Source organism: Plutella xylostella, chromosome 15 (assembly GCF_932276165.1).
Source record: "Plutella xylostella chromosome 15, ilPluXylo3.1, whole genome shotgun sequence".
NCBI classification, from domain to species: Eukaryota; Metazoa; Arthropoda; class Insecta; order Lepidoptera; family Plutellidae; genus Plutella; species Plutella xylostella.
The window spans coordinates 7,973,921-7,990,444 of NC_063995.1; the positions used below are offsets into that span (position 1 = coordinate 7,973,921).

The following is a 16,524-nucleotide window of genomic DNA, read 5'->3' on the forward strand; positions in this document are numbered from 1 at the left end:
GAGAACAAAACAATGAATTAAATACATATATTATTAAAAAATCTATAGGTGCAATACCAGTTTGCCAGAGTTTCTTACGTGTCCATTCAATACCAAGGTCATTGCCGCGATTTCCATACTAGCTCAATTAGGCGAAGTCATGGTTTTACACTCGGCGAGTTTATTATAAAATCGCCAGCACACTAAACCTGACTGTAGGTCATGAAGCCGGTGACTCGCCTCTTATATTCAACTATTTGCAGGTTCTTATGTTTAGCAACTCGTGATATTTTTAACTTCCGGTACAAGTTTAGTTTTAGTACTGCCTACATCCGGTTTATTTAATTCGGCCTTTATTTGGAATCAAAGGTTGCGAATTTGCAATTGAAAGCTTGCTATCTTGACTTGATCAGTGGGTGGGTGGCTGTGATGAAACGGTATCGGTGCGATAATAGATGTGTATGATATTATTCTTTAAACGGAAATTGATAAAAAATTATTTACATATCGTTTTTTAAGAGGAGAGTCTACCTTCGCGATTCTAGCGAAGTAGGTATTTAGGAAAACATTTACTATCGCTTGTACTCTCATGCCCCTGGCACGGGTGCGATAGAGATGCACTGCAGCTGGCGACCGACAATAGGTACTTTTCTTGATGAAATTCTGGTTTCGGGAGAAAACGTTTTACACTAACTAAATATCAACCAATCTCTTTGATTTTGATGTCAATCGCTTCAGCATAATATATCTTTCGCTTCGGTTTATAGCTTTCGCTTTAAAACAAATACTTTGTTATTTTTCAACAAACGGTTTTATTCAACAAAGTTTTTATCACAAAAATACGTAATTTGAGGTGCCTATAATTTTGAATCTATAAAAAATTTAGAAAAAAGGAAAAGCTATAAACCTATTAATTCCTTGTGTCAGTAACATACTAAAAAACCGGCCAAGTGCGAGTCGGGCTCGCGCACAAAGGGTTCCGTAGCTTAAATCAACCTATCTCAAAAACTATAAGAGATACTTTGATCAAACCAAAAATCGTTGAAAGAGTTAATTAGCATGCATCACCTCTATTTTTTTTAGAATTTTATACCCCGTAGTTATAAAAATAGAGGGGGGGGGACATACTTTTTACGACTTTGAGAGCTGATATCTCAAAAACCGTTCACTTTAAGAAAAATGTTTTTTAGAAAACTTTATATCATTTTAAAAGACCTTTCCATTGATACCCCACACGGGTATGTACATCGAAAAAAAAAATTTCATCCCTCAGTTACATGTATGGGGGGCCCCACCCCCAATTCTTTTTTTTACTATTTAGTGTCATATTTTTGTAGCGGTTCTATTCTATTCTATTCTATTCTATTCTCATAGGGGGTGAAGTTCCTGTACGTGGCTCTCTCGAGTGGAACCTTTGTACATATCCCCTTGATTTCAGCTCAGCCAGCCTAGCTCCCGAGTAAACTGGAGTAGCAGGCCTGGGTGTTGTAATAGTTATAGTATAATTTTGTAGCGGTTCATACAACACATATTCCCATCAAATTTCATCACTGTAGTACTTATAGTTTCCGAGTAAATCGGCTGTGACAGACGGACAGACGGACAGACGGACATGACGAAACTATAAGGGTTCCGTTTTTGCCATTTTGGCTACGGAACCCTAAAAATCATGGAGATTGGATAATATTTAGAGGTAGTAAAACGTTTTCTCTTTTTGTATGGACGAGCAAGTGGTATACTTCCCTCTTAAGTTGTCAAAATGTGCAACGCAACTCACAGATAGTTATCTGATAACATCTCGATCTCTTATAGGTACTATACAATAAAACGATATTGTTTTCTTATCAATGAGTAGATAATCTTTTTTGTACTGTTATATATTTTACTAGGAATATGATGTCCAACACAAAAAATAGGGCGTGTGTCAACAAAATTGTATGCAAATTTCCACAGTATATTATTACATTATTATACCATGGCAATGTAGTACGAATCAATAACCGATGCATTATAAAAAGGTCTGTCTTCATACTATAAGGACGGCCTGTATGAGTCGCTAAACACATAGAATATTTTGTAGATATTATACATGTATTGTATATTATGAGTTTTCTAATCGATAAAAAAGATGACATGCTATCGCGGAGTTTTTTGGAGACATAGAAAAACGCGGACTCGGAGATTTGTTCTTGAGATATTTAGGAAACATCGAACATAACAAAAACATTTTACAAAATATTTTTTATTACTGTACTATATATTTACCATTCTATATCACCAATGCAAAGATTGGTAACATTATATTAATGCGCATTTGTATTGTGCCTGTAAATATTTTTTTCCATGCCTTGTGTTTATTATGAAAAATACTGCAGAATATGTGTAATTTGAACACTGCAATATATTATTTTTCGCCAGTGCCTACGTGACCGAGTACGTCAGACAGAAGACGTGTGAAGGTACTGAGTTGCGACGCAGAGAGTCTGATCTACTGCCTTGTTAGTTGTTATACAATGCCGGGCAATGAAAAAGTTCCATTCACAAAATGCCAACAACAAACGACCCCAATTTTTACAAAGATTTAATTTAAAATTAGAACAAAATAATACCGATTTTAGTTGGTAATATTCTGATGCTCTGTTTATTTATTTATTTAATTCTTTATTGCACAAATATATAATAAATGCACAAAAGGTGGGCTTAATGCTAAGAGCATTTTAAATGTACTTCAATGTTGACGAAGACGGCATAAGCTAGCTTTTCCGTTTAGAAGTAATTTGGTGCTTTTCTCAGTGGAACCTTTTCATTGCCCATGAGTGTACTTTCAGTAATGCTGAGTGTGTGTAAGGCCGGGTCTATGTAAAGGACAACCTTAAGGATCCTGATCGTGATTTATACTTTTATTGCACAGTTAACAAAATAAATTATGTACAATAAACAAGGTAGATTTAATGCTAAAAGCCACCAGTCAATCTGCAGGATGTACAGGACCAGAATGTAAGGCAGTGCAAAAATAATAATCGTATGTGTTATATGTGAATTAAACTTTAAAAATAAATGTGTACTGGCGAAAAAAAATACAGTTTCATTTGCCAGTTTTTTTTCCATAGAATACCTTATAACCTTTTTTACATTTACTTCTTCTGAGTAAACGTACTGAACATGCTAAAGTGTAGTCCAATCAGTGTAACACCGGACTATATTTGCAACACTCGCAAGGTGACACGCTCATGTAACTCCGGCCTTAAGAACATCCTGTACACACGTTGTGGATACGAACCTTATTTGTATCAGCTATTTACATTTACTAGTTAATAAAAAAACTTTAGAATTTGTTTAGAGTCACTTCCTTTCGTACTGTACTTCATGGTAATACATTCCTTATTCTAATTAATATAAAGTATATTTCAAACTAGCTGTTCCCGCGAGCTTCGCTTCGCCTTAAAAAGTTTTCCCGTGAGAATTCCGGGATAAAAAGTAGACTATGTTATTTATCAGGGTCTAGACCATATGTATACCAAATTTCATTCAAATCCGTTTGGTAGGTTGGCGTGAAAGAGTAACAGACAGACAGACACAGTTACTTTCGCATTTATAATATATACTAGCTGTTCCCGCGCGCTTCGCTTCGCCTAAAAAAGTTTTCCCGTGGGAATTCCGGGATAAAAAGTAGCCTATGTTCTTTCCCAGGGTCTACACCGTATGTATATCAAATTTCATTCAAATCCGTTCAGTAGTTTTGGCGTGAAAGAGTAACAGATAGACAGACAGACAGACAGACACAGTTACTTTCGCATTTATAATATTAGTTAGGATAGTTAGGATTAGTTAGGATTAGGATGATTGCTGAGTTCATATATATAGTATATAGCGTCCAAATATGTTTGTTAGTATGTTCTACTGTATATTTTAACAATCCCACTTATCTTTAGGAGGAATTAAAGTGATTTATGAAAATATGGATAGTGGAATTTATATATAAAATGTTTTTAGTGGAAATGTGTAACTAAATTCTAAATGATTTTGAAACTTTTAAAACCCATCTCTATATTCTTTGGATTAGTCCATTGCATAGTTATCTCTCTGTACCTACCCAATAAATACATAAGTAAGAACATAACAATATGTGTTTATTTCCTCGTTTAAAAATTGAGATGGTTGGTTGACGGCGCGATCACAATTTATAGCTATTTTAATGACGTGTTTGTAATAAAGAGTCGTTGATTACTGCTTGCCGTAACTAACCAATAAATCAGCAAGAATACATCTCGTTAAACATTCGCAGTAGTGACAATCACACAACATAAAGCTCCATGGCTAAGTCTCAATTGCTGTCCATAAATAGCAAGTACATTCAAAACAATAACTTGTAATACCTTCTCAATCGTTCATTTCCGTTTGTGCGTTACAAACTTTCTATGTTTGCAAAGGAATTTCCGTTTTGCTAAGAAAGATATGGCGCAATAATGAAAGTGTCATCAGATGAGATGGGATGTAACAAAAGAAAAGACGGTAGTGCGAAAGATAGTGTTGTTTGTTGACCTGTGAGGAAGGCAGCAGTGGCGGCGGCGCGGGGTGGCTGCACAGATGAGTTATCAGGTGATGCGATAAGCTGGCGGCGGCGCGGGCTGCGCGGGCGCCGCAGTCGCAGTCCCGGCGCCGCCGCTCGCGCACGCTCTCGCTCCGCGCACGCGCACTACGTGACCAGTGAAAGTTCGCTCTTCGGTTGTTTTGTTTGTTCGTTGCGCCAGTGCACCAGAGAAAGGAGGCCGGCCCTAGCCGCGGCCTTAACCCGTAAGAACACCGTGCTCCCCGCCGCTGTGGCAATCGCGATATCTTCGCTAATTCATAGAATATTGGTGTGGCATTCCCAGAAACAAATAAAACGTGAATATTCAGTGATATTTCTATAGGACGTTCGTATTTTCCCACATTGACGGCTAATAGCCGAAATATTTTTTTCTCCGGCTACCTACATGTCAAAACAGCATTGTTCCTAGTTCGCGACATGAATATTTATGTTTAGTTAACGAAACAAAATACTAAATAAACCTGAAATCTCCATGATAAAATAAGACAAAAGAAAATAAAGAAAATATAAGTAGATCGCCTACAGCGCTACAAGTTATCTCGTAGCGGCTACGAGACTGCTACGAGCGGTTATAAAAACTTGCACAACACTGGAGCTTACGGGAAGTTTGAGTAAGTTACTGTACCGAGCTCCGCCGGCGGGACGGTTAGCTTGGTAACAAGTTTAGGGCGAATCAGCTGTTGAGGTGAGGTGAGCGGCGACTTGCAGGAATGTCTCAGCCGGGGCCGGCGCCGACCGCCCGTGACCCCATGCAGCCTCCAGCAACCTTAGCCGCAAGCCCACCGCATCACCAGTTCATTTCAAATTATACCTACTTTACTAGTCCATCCATCCATCCGGAAAACAAATAAACAGAAACGCCAAAGTAAATTTTTTAAGCTTCTGTTTTTGTTAGTGTGACTAATCGGTAATCGTGTTATTTTCATATATTTTCCACCATACGGAGATGATTTGCAATCGTCCGATATCCCTTCAAGGATATTGTTGACGGTTCTGTCAGGCCAGTGATTCAATCGGAGGCGATTATCGGTGTATCTTATCGGATAGGTGTGAGTGAGTGTTTGTTAGTGTCATTAGCTGTTGCTGTATTTTTGATTCGGCTGCGATAATGAATACCGCATAATACTGTATTGCTAGGGTCGGCCATAACTTTATCTGCAGCTGAAAATGTTGCTTCAGAAATCAAGCATAAAAACTTGATTTAATTTATTCATTTATTGTTCAGTTACGGTAGAATTAATTTTAGAGATATTTAAAAGGGACACCAAGTTAGTAAATGTAGTTACTATACTATTAAGACCTACGACTGTTTAAATCTTCCGAATCTTAGCAATTTCATTGACCAGCCAGGCTCCATTCATAGTAATTTAATTTTCCAACTGTTTACGATGTGTATTATAGTGTATACTCCACTGCGGCCGCTATACTCATTGAAATCAGACACGGCCTACATTTCCCCTCGGTCCGTGTAATTTGACCCAAGTTCTATGTAAAACGTGGTCCGCTAATGCCATTGTACATTGTTTAATTACAATATACCTAACATTCATATAAAAAAAATATATCGAATAGAATGAAATTCTTGATGTCTTATTAAATTTAAGGAGAGTTTATTTTCATGTGTGATTATCATTATACAGATTATATTAGTTCTTGTTATTCAATATGGTTCCTCGAAATTGTTTAGGCATTACCCTACAGATTCATAACACGTTTTAAGACACTGCAGGCGTCACTGCCACGATATTGTGGCCTCATGTACTTGTGCGTCGCAGGCGATAGAAATATGATCGCGACTATTGCATTCCAGCCTCCACTCCTACTCATTGTCGTGGGAATGTGGAGTACCGGAGTGCATGACATTGAAGAAAACATGCGCCGCGAACTCATAATATTATAATTTCGTTTTATTATGTACGAACATAAACTATGATTGAATTGTTGTTGAAAATACTGGGCAAAATTTATCCATTTTGTATATTTACGTCTAGTAGTCGACGATTTATTGGCTGATAGCGATAGTGATGATATTTCAATTACATATTTTGCTATAAATTTTCGCACTGGTCTCCGATTATAATGATCAGACACAGACTTGGGTCTACAGATATTAAAATTATTTAGGTTACAGGATTGTTTACGCATCGCGAAAGAACAAAATATCTAGTTAATATGATTGAAATATGTAGTACTTATGTTACTTGTCTTAGCTACAATTTATCTTGCACGCATCTCTGGTGATAACTTTTTTAAATGAGATCTGGGTCAGTTGACAGTAAACATTCCTCGGTGTCGTGACGCATTGTCGGCGCCGCTACTCGGTAGCTTATTTTTGACAGTTGCACATTTGGGAAAATTCCCACGCACTCTGCGAGTGTGCGCCAGGATTATTTCAGTTTGGCTGCATTTACAAAACGCAACTCATCGGTATATCGGTATCAGCTTCCTCGGTTCTAAGTTTCACGCTATTTGACAATTTTATTCTCTATGGGGGTTTTAATTGCTGCATTTGGCTCACTAGAATGGACCCATACTGCAAGGTACTAAAGGTCTGAACTCCTATCCCAAGGTTAGACCATTTCTCCCAACAGTCGTCGGTTTCACTGTGGGTTGGAGGGCTAACATTGACACATAGATGTGCTTATGTTCTAGTTTAATCACGGTTTTCCTTCACGTTCACCAAGCTACACGGAACAACCAAGGTACTAGTTACCACAAGCGACAATTTATCTGTGTATGTGCATAGATAAATTTGTTACATTACATACATCTCGGGCGGCCTTGTGATAAAACTCACACGCGGATTTCCACAAGACGATGAACCTTGCAAAATATTAAAGCATTTTGAGTAATAACGGCCACTTAACATGGCAAGGTGAACTTGAAGAGAAAATAATTGCTTGCAGCGCCAGCTTAATTATGTAATAGCTAGATTTATTAATACATACTTAATTCGTTCAATGATTTTGTTTATTGAAAGCAATAATTAAAGTCTCGTTAACTAATATGCGGGCTAAATTAGCAGACAAGCAGCCGAAAACCTGCTGTTTTCGCCAGGTTATAACAGGTAATAGATAATTGTAATTAATCCATATCACTGCAATGATTTCTAAATAAATAATAAATAAATAACATATTAATTTATGTAAAGGTTCAGTCCGCAGCACTGACATGGCTATACAGTCATTCCGCATGCGATATCCTCTCGCTTACTAATTTAACAAATTATGTATTGTTCCTCGCGATATCGGTTTCAGTATTCGTGCTGAAATCAACCATGAAAATTCATTGTATTGTTTCTAAATGCGTCCGGAATGTCATACTCGCAGTAGCCATGTGTGCAGAAACGTGATGAGATGTTACATCGGAAACCATACACAAAACAATTTTTACTGTTGATTTTGAGACAGATATAGATCAAGATCTGATATGGGAATGAAAAAATCCTCTCATCAATCCTTATAAGTATGAAACAATAAAATATTGTCACTTACAAAACGTGACGTGGTGAATCAGTCTCTATCCCAACTTATTGTTAAGTTATAAATAAAAATAATGCGATTGATCATCGGTCGACGGTCTACTTCAGCAGGTCGCCGCGGGCGTCATGCTTCAACGCTCACGTGGATCACCTGAAAAAACCCTACCCATTGTATCATTCGATTTCATCACCAGCCAATCAGCCTTCCGCCAGGAAAAAAAACAAAAGACTCTTTGTGAGCAGAACTCGTATAATGAACTCGATATTTTCTTTGTATGCTTATGTTATGTTAAAATTAATTGACATGCGCATCGAGTCGTTTGCGCTTCGCGGACACAGATTGTGCCATTATCTACCGTAAAGAGACGTAAATGGTTGTTCATACTTGAATTGCAATAATAAATAGCTTATCGTTCCCTATTAAAATTATAGCAGATATCAATAAAAATGCATAACGGAGAAGAATATTCAGTTGCACAATGGTGCAGCAATTTTTAATACAATATCAAAGTATTTTATCAGGCTGATATAAATATTTATCATTTAAAAGTTAATTTAAAAACAAGTCATCTAAAAATATCTAGATACAATCATTCATAAAATAATACGGTGAGCTAAAGGAAATGATGGTAGAATATAAGAAATAGATACAGCTTCAGCTAGTAATGGGCCGTGAAGTCACGTGCCGCGCACCTCGTGTCCATTCGTCTATTGCCTTTCTAAGTAATACTGGTTTCTGTTAAAAGATCACGTACTGACAATGTTTCTCTTAACGACTTGTCTCCAAGTGGCCGGACAGTTGCGGCTCGCCGTTTTCAATTGAAATTGCCTATTTGCTACGTCTTGAGCTCCGAATCGAAACTTCTTTTTAATGGTATCCAAATTAATCATTTATAAGTTAATGTTTTTGTAATTACTATTTTAAATTCATCCAAATCAGCACCAATTTTGGGACTGAAAAGGTACCTACCGATCAGATTTTTTACACCATTGCGTTTATAATATAGTGGCTGTACCGCCGCTGACGCCGTCTTGGAGAAAATGTACCCATACGATTCGCATCTAGAATCTTGATTTGCAGGTTTCGCCGCTCTCTTTAATTTAGATTTAGAACTCATTCAGTGGGGTTGTCTTGAATTTCTACATGGTCAATCATATTGTAAACAAGGGAAGTTTTCCGATCGAGATGTTTAATCTCGTCGATATATCTGAGAGTGTTTATTTAAACGCGGCGCCAGATAGTCAGATACGTTTCGGTGCAATTTCGCACGTTTACGGCGCGTAATGAAGGAGTCGTTCCGAAATCTGCTGCAGGATCAAAGTGTTCTCGCATCTTGATGTGTTTTTAATGCGCTCCCCAATTGTACTGGCGTCCGCACTTCGTTTTCCGTGTAATTTTAACTTTCGTGACTCTTTATCGTGGTGCTTCGTCGCGTCATTAATATCGAATTGTTGTTATGTCAGTGGGCGCATCATCATTTCGGCAATAATACGAGTGGCAGATCTGAGACTGACCTTCTGAAAATATCAAGTATCTTTGCAGATCTTTTTTCGCGTTTCCCTATACGGAGATTTTCTTCTAGTGTTGCAATGGCTATGTCCAGGTTACCCATAGTAAATTATACCTGTATTCCAGATATTTTAAGCACCACTTGAAATTGGTCACCCATCCAATGGTTCAATCAGTTACGATCACTGAGGCCCGCTCGACTACGGACGCTTCATACCACCCGACAATTAGCCCCTTATTATTTTGATATGTCTACACCGCCATATTTTATCTCATATCGGTGTCATGAGGCTGTTGAATTACGCACAGAAGCGCCGTCAAATGATAATTAACCTTGTACACAGTGTTTGTCCTATGTAAACCTGTCAGTCACGGACCGTGTACCAAGTAGATAAAGTTTGAGAAGAGTGAACACCCTGTAGCTTCAGCTATGTGTGTCAAACGATACTGTATTTGCGGCCGCAGTGTTCTGTTTCCTTCGATCATAGCAGAAAGTTTAGGGCTCTCTTGAATTATTAAGCAAAACAAGGCTAATTACCTTGTTAACTATGCACTTGAGGTGTCAAAGTAAAAAAAAGGCTGTGAGATAATTATCTCAAAATTTTACTTACGACTGAAAAAGTATGCAACTGCACGTTCAATAACTCGGAACGACTTAAATGTCAATTATCTTAAGTTGACAAAAGCGCAAAATGCAATACATACAGTATAACTTTCCAATCCAACACTTGGACTTTAAGAGCAAGTTCTATCAGTATTTTGTGCGATAACTAATTAGCGCAAACACTAATTTTAAGATTCACTGATGGATGATAGGTGACATGATTTTTTTTAAATATTTTTTGTTGACTGTACCTAACTCACACTGTTCCAGTTTGGGCGTATATTTGCACAGTGTATCTCGGCGCCGCCGCTCATCTCGCATGAATCTCGCACATCACTATACTGTGTGTACTGCAGAACTCTTTGTTCAACTTATCTTGACACTGCATCACACTTTCTCGAGAGAGGTCGATGAACATAGCAACTGTACACACCATTTTATATGTTTCTGTTTTCAAAAATAACAGCATTCCAACATCTTTTCTGCGTACTACATAACGTGGCGGACAGCGAGGTATATTTTGAGCACCCATTCTTCTTTTGGAGCTTTGTGTTTTACCGAAATGCATTATAAAAGACGATGCTGGATTTCATATTTATTATGTAAAACACAAACACTTAGCTAAGCTTTGTAGCTCCAAACTTTAGTTGAGTATACGCCAACATTCATAATTACATTTTAAATTAGCCTAACTTTAAAATACAAGGCGGTAAATGGTAACATTGCTAGCCTTCTTTTATTCATTCAAGCGGCGTTTATTTTGAGGAAACCATTAATTAAATTTAATGCCGGTTACATTATTTTAAATGTTGTTTACGTTGTGTTTTAATAACGTAGCTTTGTGCGTCCAGCATTAAAATATTATTTCTAAAAAGGGTGTTGTAATTATAAAAGATCGATTGATAACTCCAAAATTTGTTACTGAAGGTGATTTTTTTATCGACCCTCTAACTCCTAAATTCATGAAGCAACCACCGGAATTTCAAGAAATCTAACTTGATAACAAGTCTCTCTTGCAATTATGATCTTTACAGAATAGTGTCATACCACAGATTACATACATATAATTTAATTTACGAAGTCATCCAGTCAAAGACTTATTAGTACCTATCCATAATATAGGTATACGCAGTCGGGATAGGAAATGTACACAGGTTTCTAAGCATAGATATCCAATCCATACGTGCCGCTAGCCACTGCTATTCTATCGTTTCTCTGAGTTGTATCGGTCGACCGGCATCTTGTCTTCGGCTCGAGATGTGATATTCCACCAGCTCCACTATACTCCGGTGATTATGCGTGACTTATCGCGAACGTGCCCGCAGCCGCCGCCCACAATGTTCGCACACGGATGGCGTACTATCCGAGTTTCCATTGTTTCTAGAAACTTTGTTGCAGCCAAGGCTGGTCCGCGGCTCTGCTCTGCGGCTAGATAACGATAAAACTGAATCACTTATTGTTCCACCCTGTAATGCATTTTCTATTAACGTAGGTGAATATGTTTTATTAAGTTGTTTGCGGTAGGTAAGTTTGCAAGGGTATACATGTGACTAACGTTCGTAGATATTTCTATTTGCATGTTACAGTGTACAGAGCATTATTATGAGAATGCATGTGATTAAGATAAGAGACCATGTTAGATTTTGAGTGAGTAAATATGGAAAGAAAACTTTAAATCTTATGCCAGTGCTTTAACCTTAGAATGTGACATCAGAGTATGCAAATGTAACAGGAATTTGTTAGTTCCGCGGCGTAAACAAGTGATCGGCCAATCAGACGGCCGTATACACGTAGCTTATTGTTTTGTTTACATGGCAAGAATGTGATACACGAGATGTTATGGAGACCTAGCTAGTGCTCGTGGCTACGGCGGACTCGGTCAGGAATGGTCCGAGGAATGTCCGACCGCAGTCGTGCCGTGGCTCGAATTTCATCACTAACCTGTTTCTGGCTTACCTATTGTCAATACAGTATCCTATGGCAAGCTTCCATATATTATAATACGTAATAAGTAGTATGAATTTTTCAATACCCTATTTATCTCTAAACTGTAACTTTGTTTACCTCAATTACCTGTTTGACCATAAGCAGCACTTGACATTGAATGCTTAGACAAAGTAGTACATAATTTCCACTTCATTTCAAAAGAACTATGACATGCCGTGAAACATAAAAACCTTTTGTGATTCCGACAAAACAAGTATTGTGGTTAAAACCTTGTCCAAATACAGTTGCTGCAGTGGCGTTATCTCGATCACGTGTTTCCATTATTTACATTTCTTAAAATATTAACTGACGGATCTCCGGAGTAGCTGTAGGTACTGCATTATCATAGGCAGACGTCGCGGGGGATCGAGAATAGATAGCTTCAATAAATCTTGGCGTGTAATAAATAAGGATATCGGCATCTGAGCTAGTTGGTTACTGTCACTCGCATCGCGGCCATTTATAATACGGCGCTGATGTCAGTTCCCGTTTGTTTATAATAGCACGAGAGAAAGGTCAGGTCGAGACTACTACGACGCCGATGACTTTGAGAATCGCCCTCTGATTGACGCACGTCCACTGGCCTGTACTAAGTATGGCTACCCCGCGAATAACTGCTAATTTCTTACAGCCTTTCATTATTCACTTTGAATCAACCTGACCTAGATTCAATCGAGATTGCGAAAGTTTTAATTTTATTTTATCATTTTAAATCAAGTTTCTTCTCTACGTAGCTCATCGCCTGATTCATTTAATTGTGTCGTGGCCTTGATAGTGGACGGGGACGATGTCTAAACGACTTTGCCTGGCTTCTCCAGGCGTCATCGTCCCACACTACGGCATATTTATTTACGGTACGCAATACGCGCATATCAGAGCAGGAAAAAGAGGGCCGATTTGCGCGATAACTTTACGCATTACATATTCAAACGCGCCGGCTTCCGACGCGCACGGAATACCGTATTGTGTCCAGATCACATCATCACATGTCTGATAAAGAAATCGATCGCCGCGTGTAAAGTAGGCAATGTAGAAGCTATTTATATCGCGCCGGTGACTTTCTCCACGCGGCTACTGGCTATCTATGTAGTTACGAAAGCTGCGGCACCTGCTCCCGCGCAGCGCCGGTTGCCTCACGCCAAGACACATTGTCTGCAATACGTTTATAACACTCATGTTTCGTATAACGATTGTACCACCTATTAGAATTGCCACACCAATACATCGGCTCAACTTAAGGTTTGCACGGTGTTCTTACAATTAATAATTTATTGTTCCAAAGGTTTTTCAACGAAAGAAAGTTAAAGCATATAAGATAGAACTCGTGCCGTGGATTTCATTCTCAGTGTTTCGGACTGTACAATGGTGGAGCCGTGATCCAAGTGCGGGCTACAGCAAGTGAAGTTAAAGACAATAAAAAACAAGTGATATTGAATCAGCAATGATGAGCAACGAGCCGACGCTGACGGAGTCGCCGGTGCCGCTGGCGCTGGCGCGGCTGCAGGGGCGCGGCGGCGGCGGGCGGCTGCGCGCGCACCGGCCCAGCCTGCCGCTCGCCAGCCTGCAGGAGGCTGCGGACGAGACGCCGCGCCGCTTCAGCGACGAGCTGCTGCCCGACGCCGCACCCGACACCGACGACGACGAGGCCTTCGAGGACGCCGCCGCCTCGCCCGCCAGCCAGCGCCGCGCCTCCGACGCCGCCTTCGCCGAGCGTTACAGGAAGCTCAATGACTTCGACGGGCCCCCGCCCGAGGTGCCGCGGCGCGCGTCGCTGGCCGTGCCGCCGGCGGGGGACGCCCTGCGCGCCGACAAGGGCCGGCGCCGCTCCTGGGCCGCCAAGCTGCAGCTGGAGCGCAAGAAGCGCCGCACGTCGGGCGGCGACACGGACGAGGAGGACCCCGCGCCCTACGCGCGCCAGAAGCGCCCCTCCTGGTGGAACGTGTTCGTGCCCGACAACGTCCTCAAGAGCAGGTACACAGCCTCACGTGTAATCACCGCTCATTAGCTAGAGCAACAATAACGATGTCGTAAGTTGCAATGCTCTATTGACTAATGTGTTTCTTTATACGCGATGGATTTCTCAATCATAAATACGACACGCATGTCATAGGAAATTGCTCGCAATTATAATGAATCAACGGAGCCGACGGTGACTGAGTGCGTTCGATCGCATTATAACTTATAAACTAAATGGGTAATAATTTGTCGCCGAGAATAAGATAACTTATTGAAATGTCGATTTACCGATATATGGGATTTAGAAAGGAAATAACAAGTGTGGCACCATGAGGCAGCTCGCCTTGAGCCAATGTTGTCGATTACGATTGTTGATACAGTAACGGCGAGGTGGGTGCGCCGAGCCACGGCCATCCCGCGGCATTACCACACGTCGCACTCGTTATCTGACAGCTACATCTTGTTAGAACCTGACTAATTTAGTCATCTGTCAGATTAAATAAAACATAAAAGCTCTAGCCGGAAGGAACTACGCGTGTCCTTATTATTCTCGGCACGCGGCCGGCGTCTCGGACCGGTTCTAACACCCACTGTATACATGTTAACGATCACGCGACTAAATACTCCGTTCATACACCTATTTCTGTCCGAAAGCAGTGAAAGCCCTAAAATAGTTAATGGATTGTTGTCATCGTTTCAGCTACTGAGGTTGCGTAATAAAAACAAATCGTCCAACAAAACAATGCTCACTTGACATTCTTTAAAGCTACTTCAACACTATCTTAAGTTCCTCCTTATGTATTTTTCTTATCGCGATAATTAAATTGTCTTTTAGTAAAAACAAAAACGTTTGCTTATTTTAATATTAGTTAAGTACTTATTTGCTATTGTGAAAAATAAGAATGGCATGCAGACTAAATTTTTTCCCGTCGTTGTAACGAGATAGTGTGGAGTTCACTACACATAATATGTAAACTACAAAATTTCAAACTACAGTCTAGGTACCTACTTATGCAGACTTCTTCACAAGTTAATACAGAATACTTCACTGTACCAATAGCAACAAAATAAAAAAGTGTTATTTATTAAAATGAGTGCAGCCATTCCAAAGGTCTGGACCAGTTTTGTTGCAGTATACCTATACTCGTACAATAGCGTCCATGCACGTACTTGAATTTACGGGCACTTAGCTCCTGCAAGGGTGATATCTTTGTTATCTTATACCTACTAATACTTATCGAGACAGAATTCAATTAAGATGGTATCGGTGTCGTATCTACCTTCTACGACATGGAAGTTTCTAGACAGTACTTTTAGGTTCGCGATAAAAACAGTAAGAATTACAATTCACTGCTACAAGTTTCATATAAAACACTAAGCATAAAAAGTATTATAATAACTAGTGGTCAGGCTTATTTCAGGCACTAGATGGAATAAGTAGGTGTGATTTGATTACAGTCGCACGACTAAAGGGCCCCAAGTCTGCTAAAGAATGGCGGCACAGTTGTGTGTCGGCAGCATGGGTTTCGCACTGTAGGTATTTATTATCTGCGTTTTAGGAAATATTTATTGCATCTTTTTTAAAGAACTAACGTTAATAAACAGTAATAAGTGTCAAGTGTTTCATATTACACTACTGGGACTCACTAACCAAGAGAAAACGGATACCTAAAGTTGGAAAACCATTCAGACGACACAGCATTGAGCCGCCATTCCTTAACAGACTTGAGGCCCAGGTTCGATGTTAGGCTGGTCTATTTCAGTGCGTATTTATTATTAGCGAATCACGATCCGTTGTGAAAGAAAACGTGGAAGGCCGATTTGTATGGATATGCGAAAATACGTTTTTACACCTTTTACCTTGATACTTTCGCTGTTTAGGTATCACCTAATTTAATAAAAAGTTATATATGTACTTACCTAGGTACTTCTATCTGATATTGTAAAGGCAAAGTGAGTTCCATAATACATATATTTACCTAGGTACTTTTTTGAAGGAATATCGACAAATGACACCTAATAATACAATTATATTTATTTATTTATTTAATACTTTATTGCACAAATATAAATATATTATACATAATATACAATACATAAATTCAACAATATTCTGAGCAGAAGGTATACATCGAGAATCGGGATAGCCAACGGCCGCGCGACTGATTTAGCTGATCGTATACTTTACTGCTTCACGATATTTATTGGATTGAAGCTCTTGACATTTCCCTTTTATTGACCTCAACTGCTGATCTTACAGAATCCTAGTTGCCGATGGAAAAAATAAATAACTTGAGCGTCAAAATTCGTGATCGGTTTTCTGTTTACTGAGCAGATAAAACAGTGAAGCTATAGAGCTGGCGCTAAGCCGGACTGTTGTTTGGTCTCCACTCAAGTTGGGATTCAGCTAAAGAACG

General features: G+C 39.4%; 1 protein-coding gene across 17 annotated transcripts in view; it reads left to right on the forward strand.

The window, feature by feature from the left end:
* Nucleotides 1-16,524, forward strand: part of LOC105382504 (TLD domain-containing protein 2) — a 94,712-nt gene that overhangs the window by 24,337 nt on the left and 53,851 nt on the right. For 6 of the 17 annotated variants that reach the window (XM_038108159.2, XM_038108158.2, XM_038108162.2 and 3 more), the window contains exons 1-2: nucleotides 4,607-4,773; nucleotides 13,434-14,122. The exons of 7 other annotated variants lie outside the window; for them this stretch is intronic. In XM_038108159.2, coding sequence (XP_037964087.2) covers nucleotides 13,593-14,122 — 530 coding nt within the window. In that variant the 5' untranslated portion in view covers nucleotides 4,607-4,773; nucleotides 13,434-13,592. Of the gene's footprint in view, nucleotides 1-4,605; nucleotides 4,774-13,433; nucleotides 14,123-16,524 lie in introns of those variants that run through there. 4 more of the 17 variants (XM_038108164.2, XM_038108177.2, XM_038108169.2 and 1 more) reach the window with 2 other exon arrangements.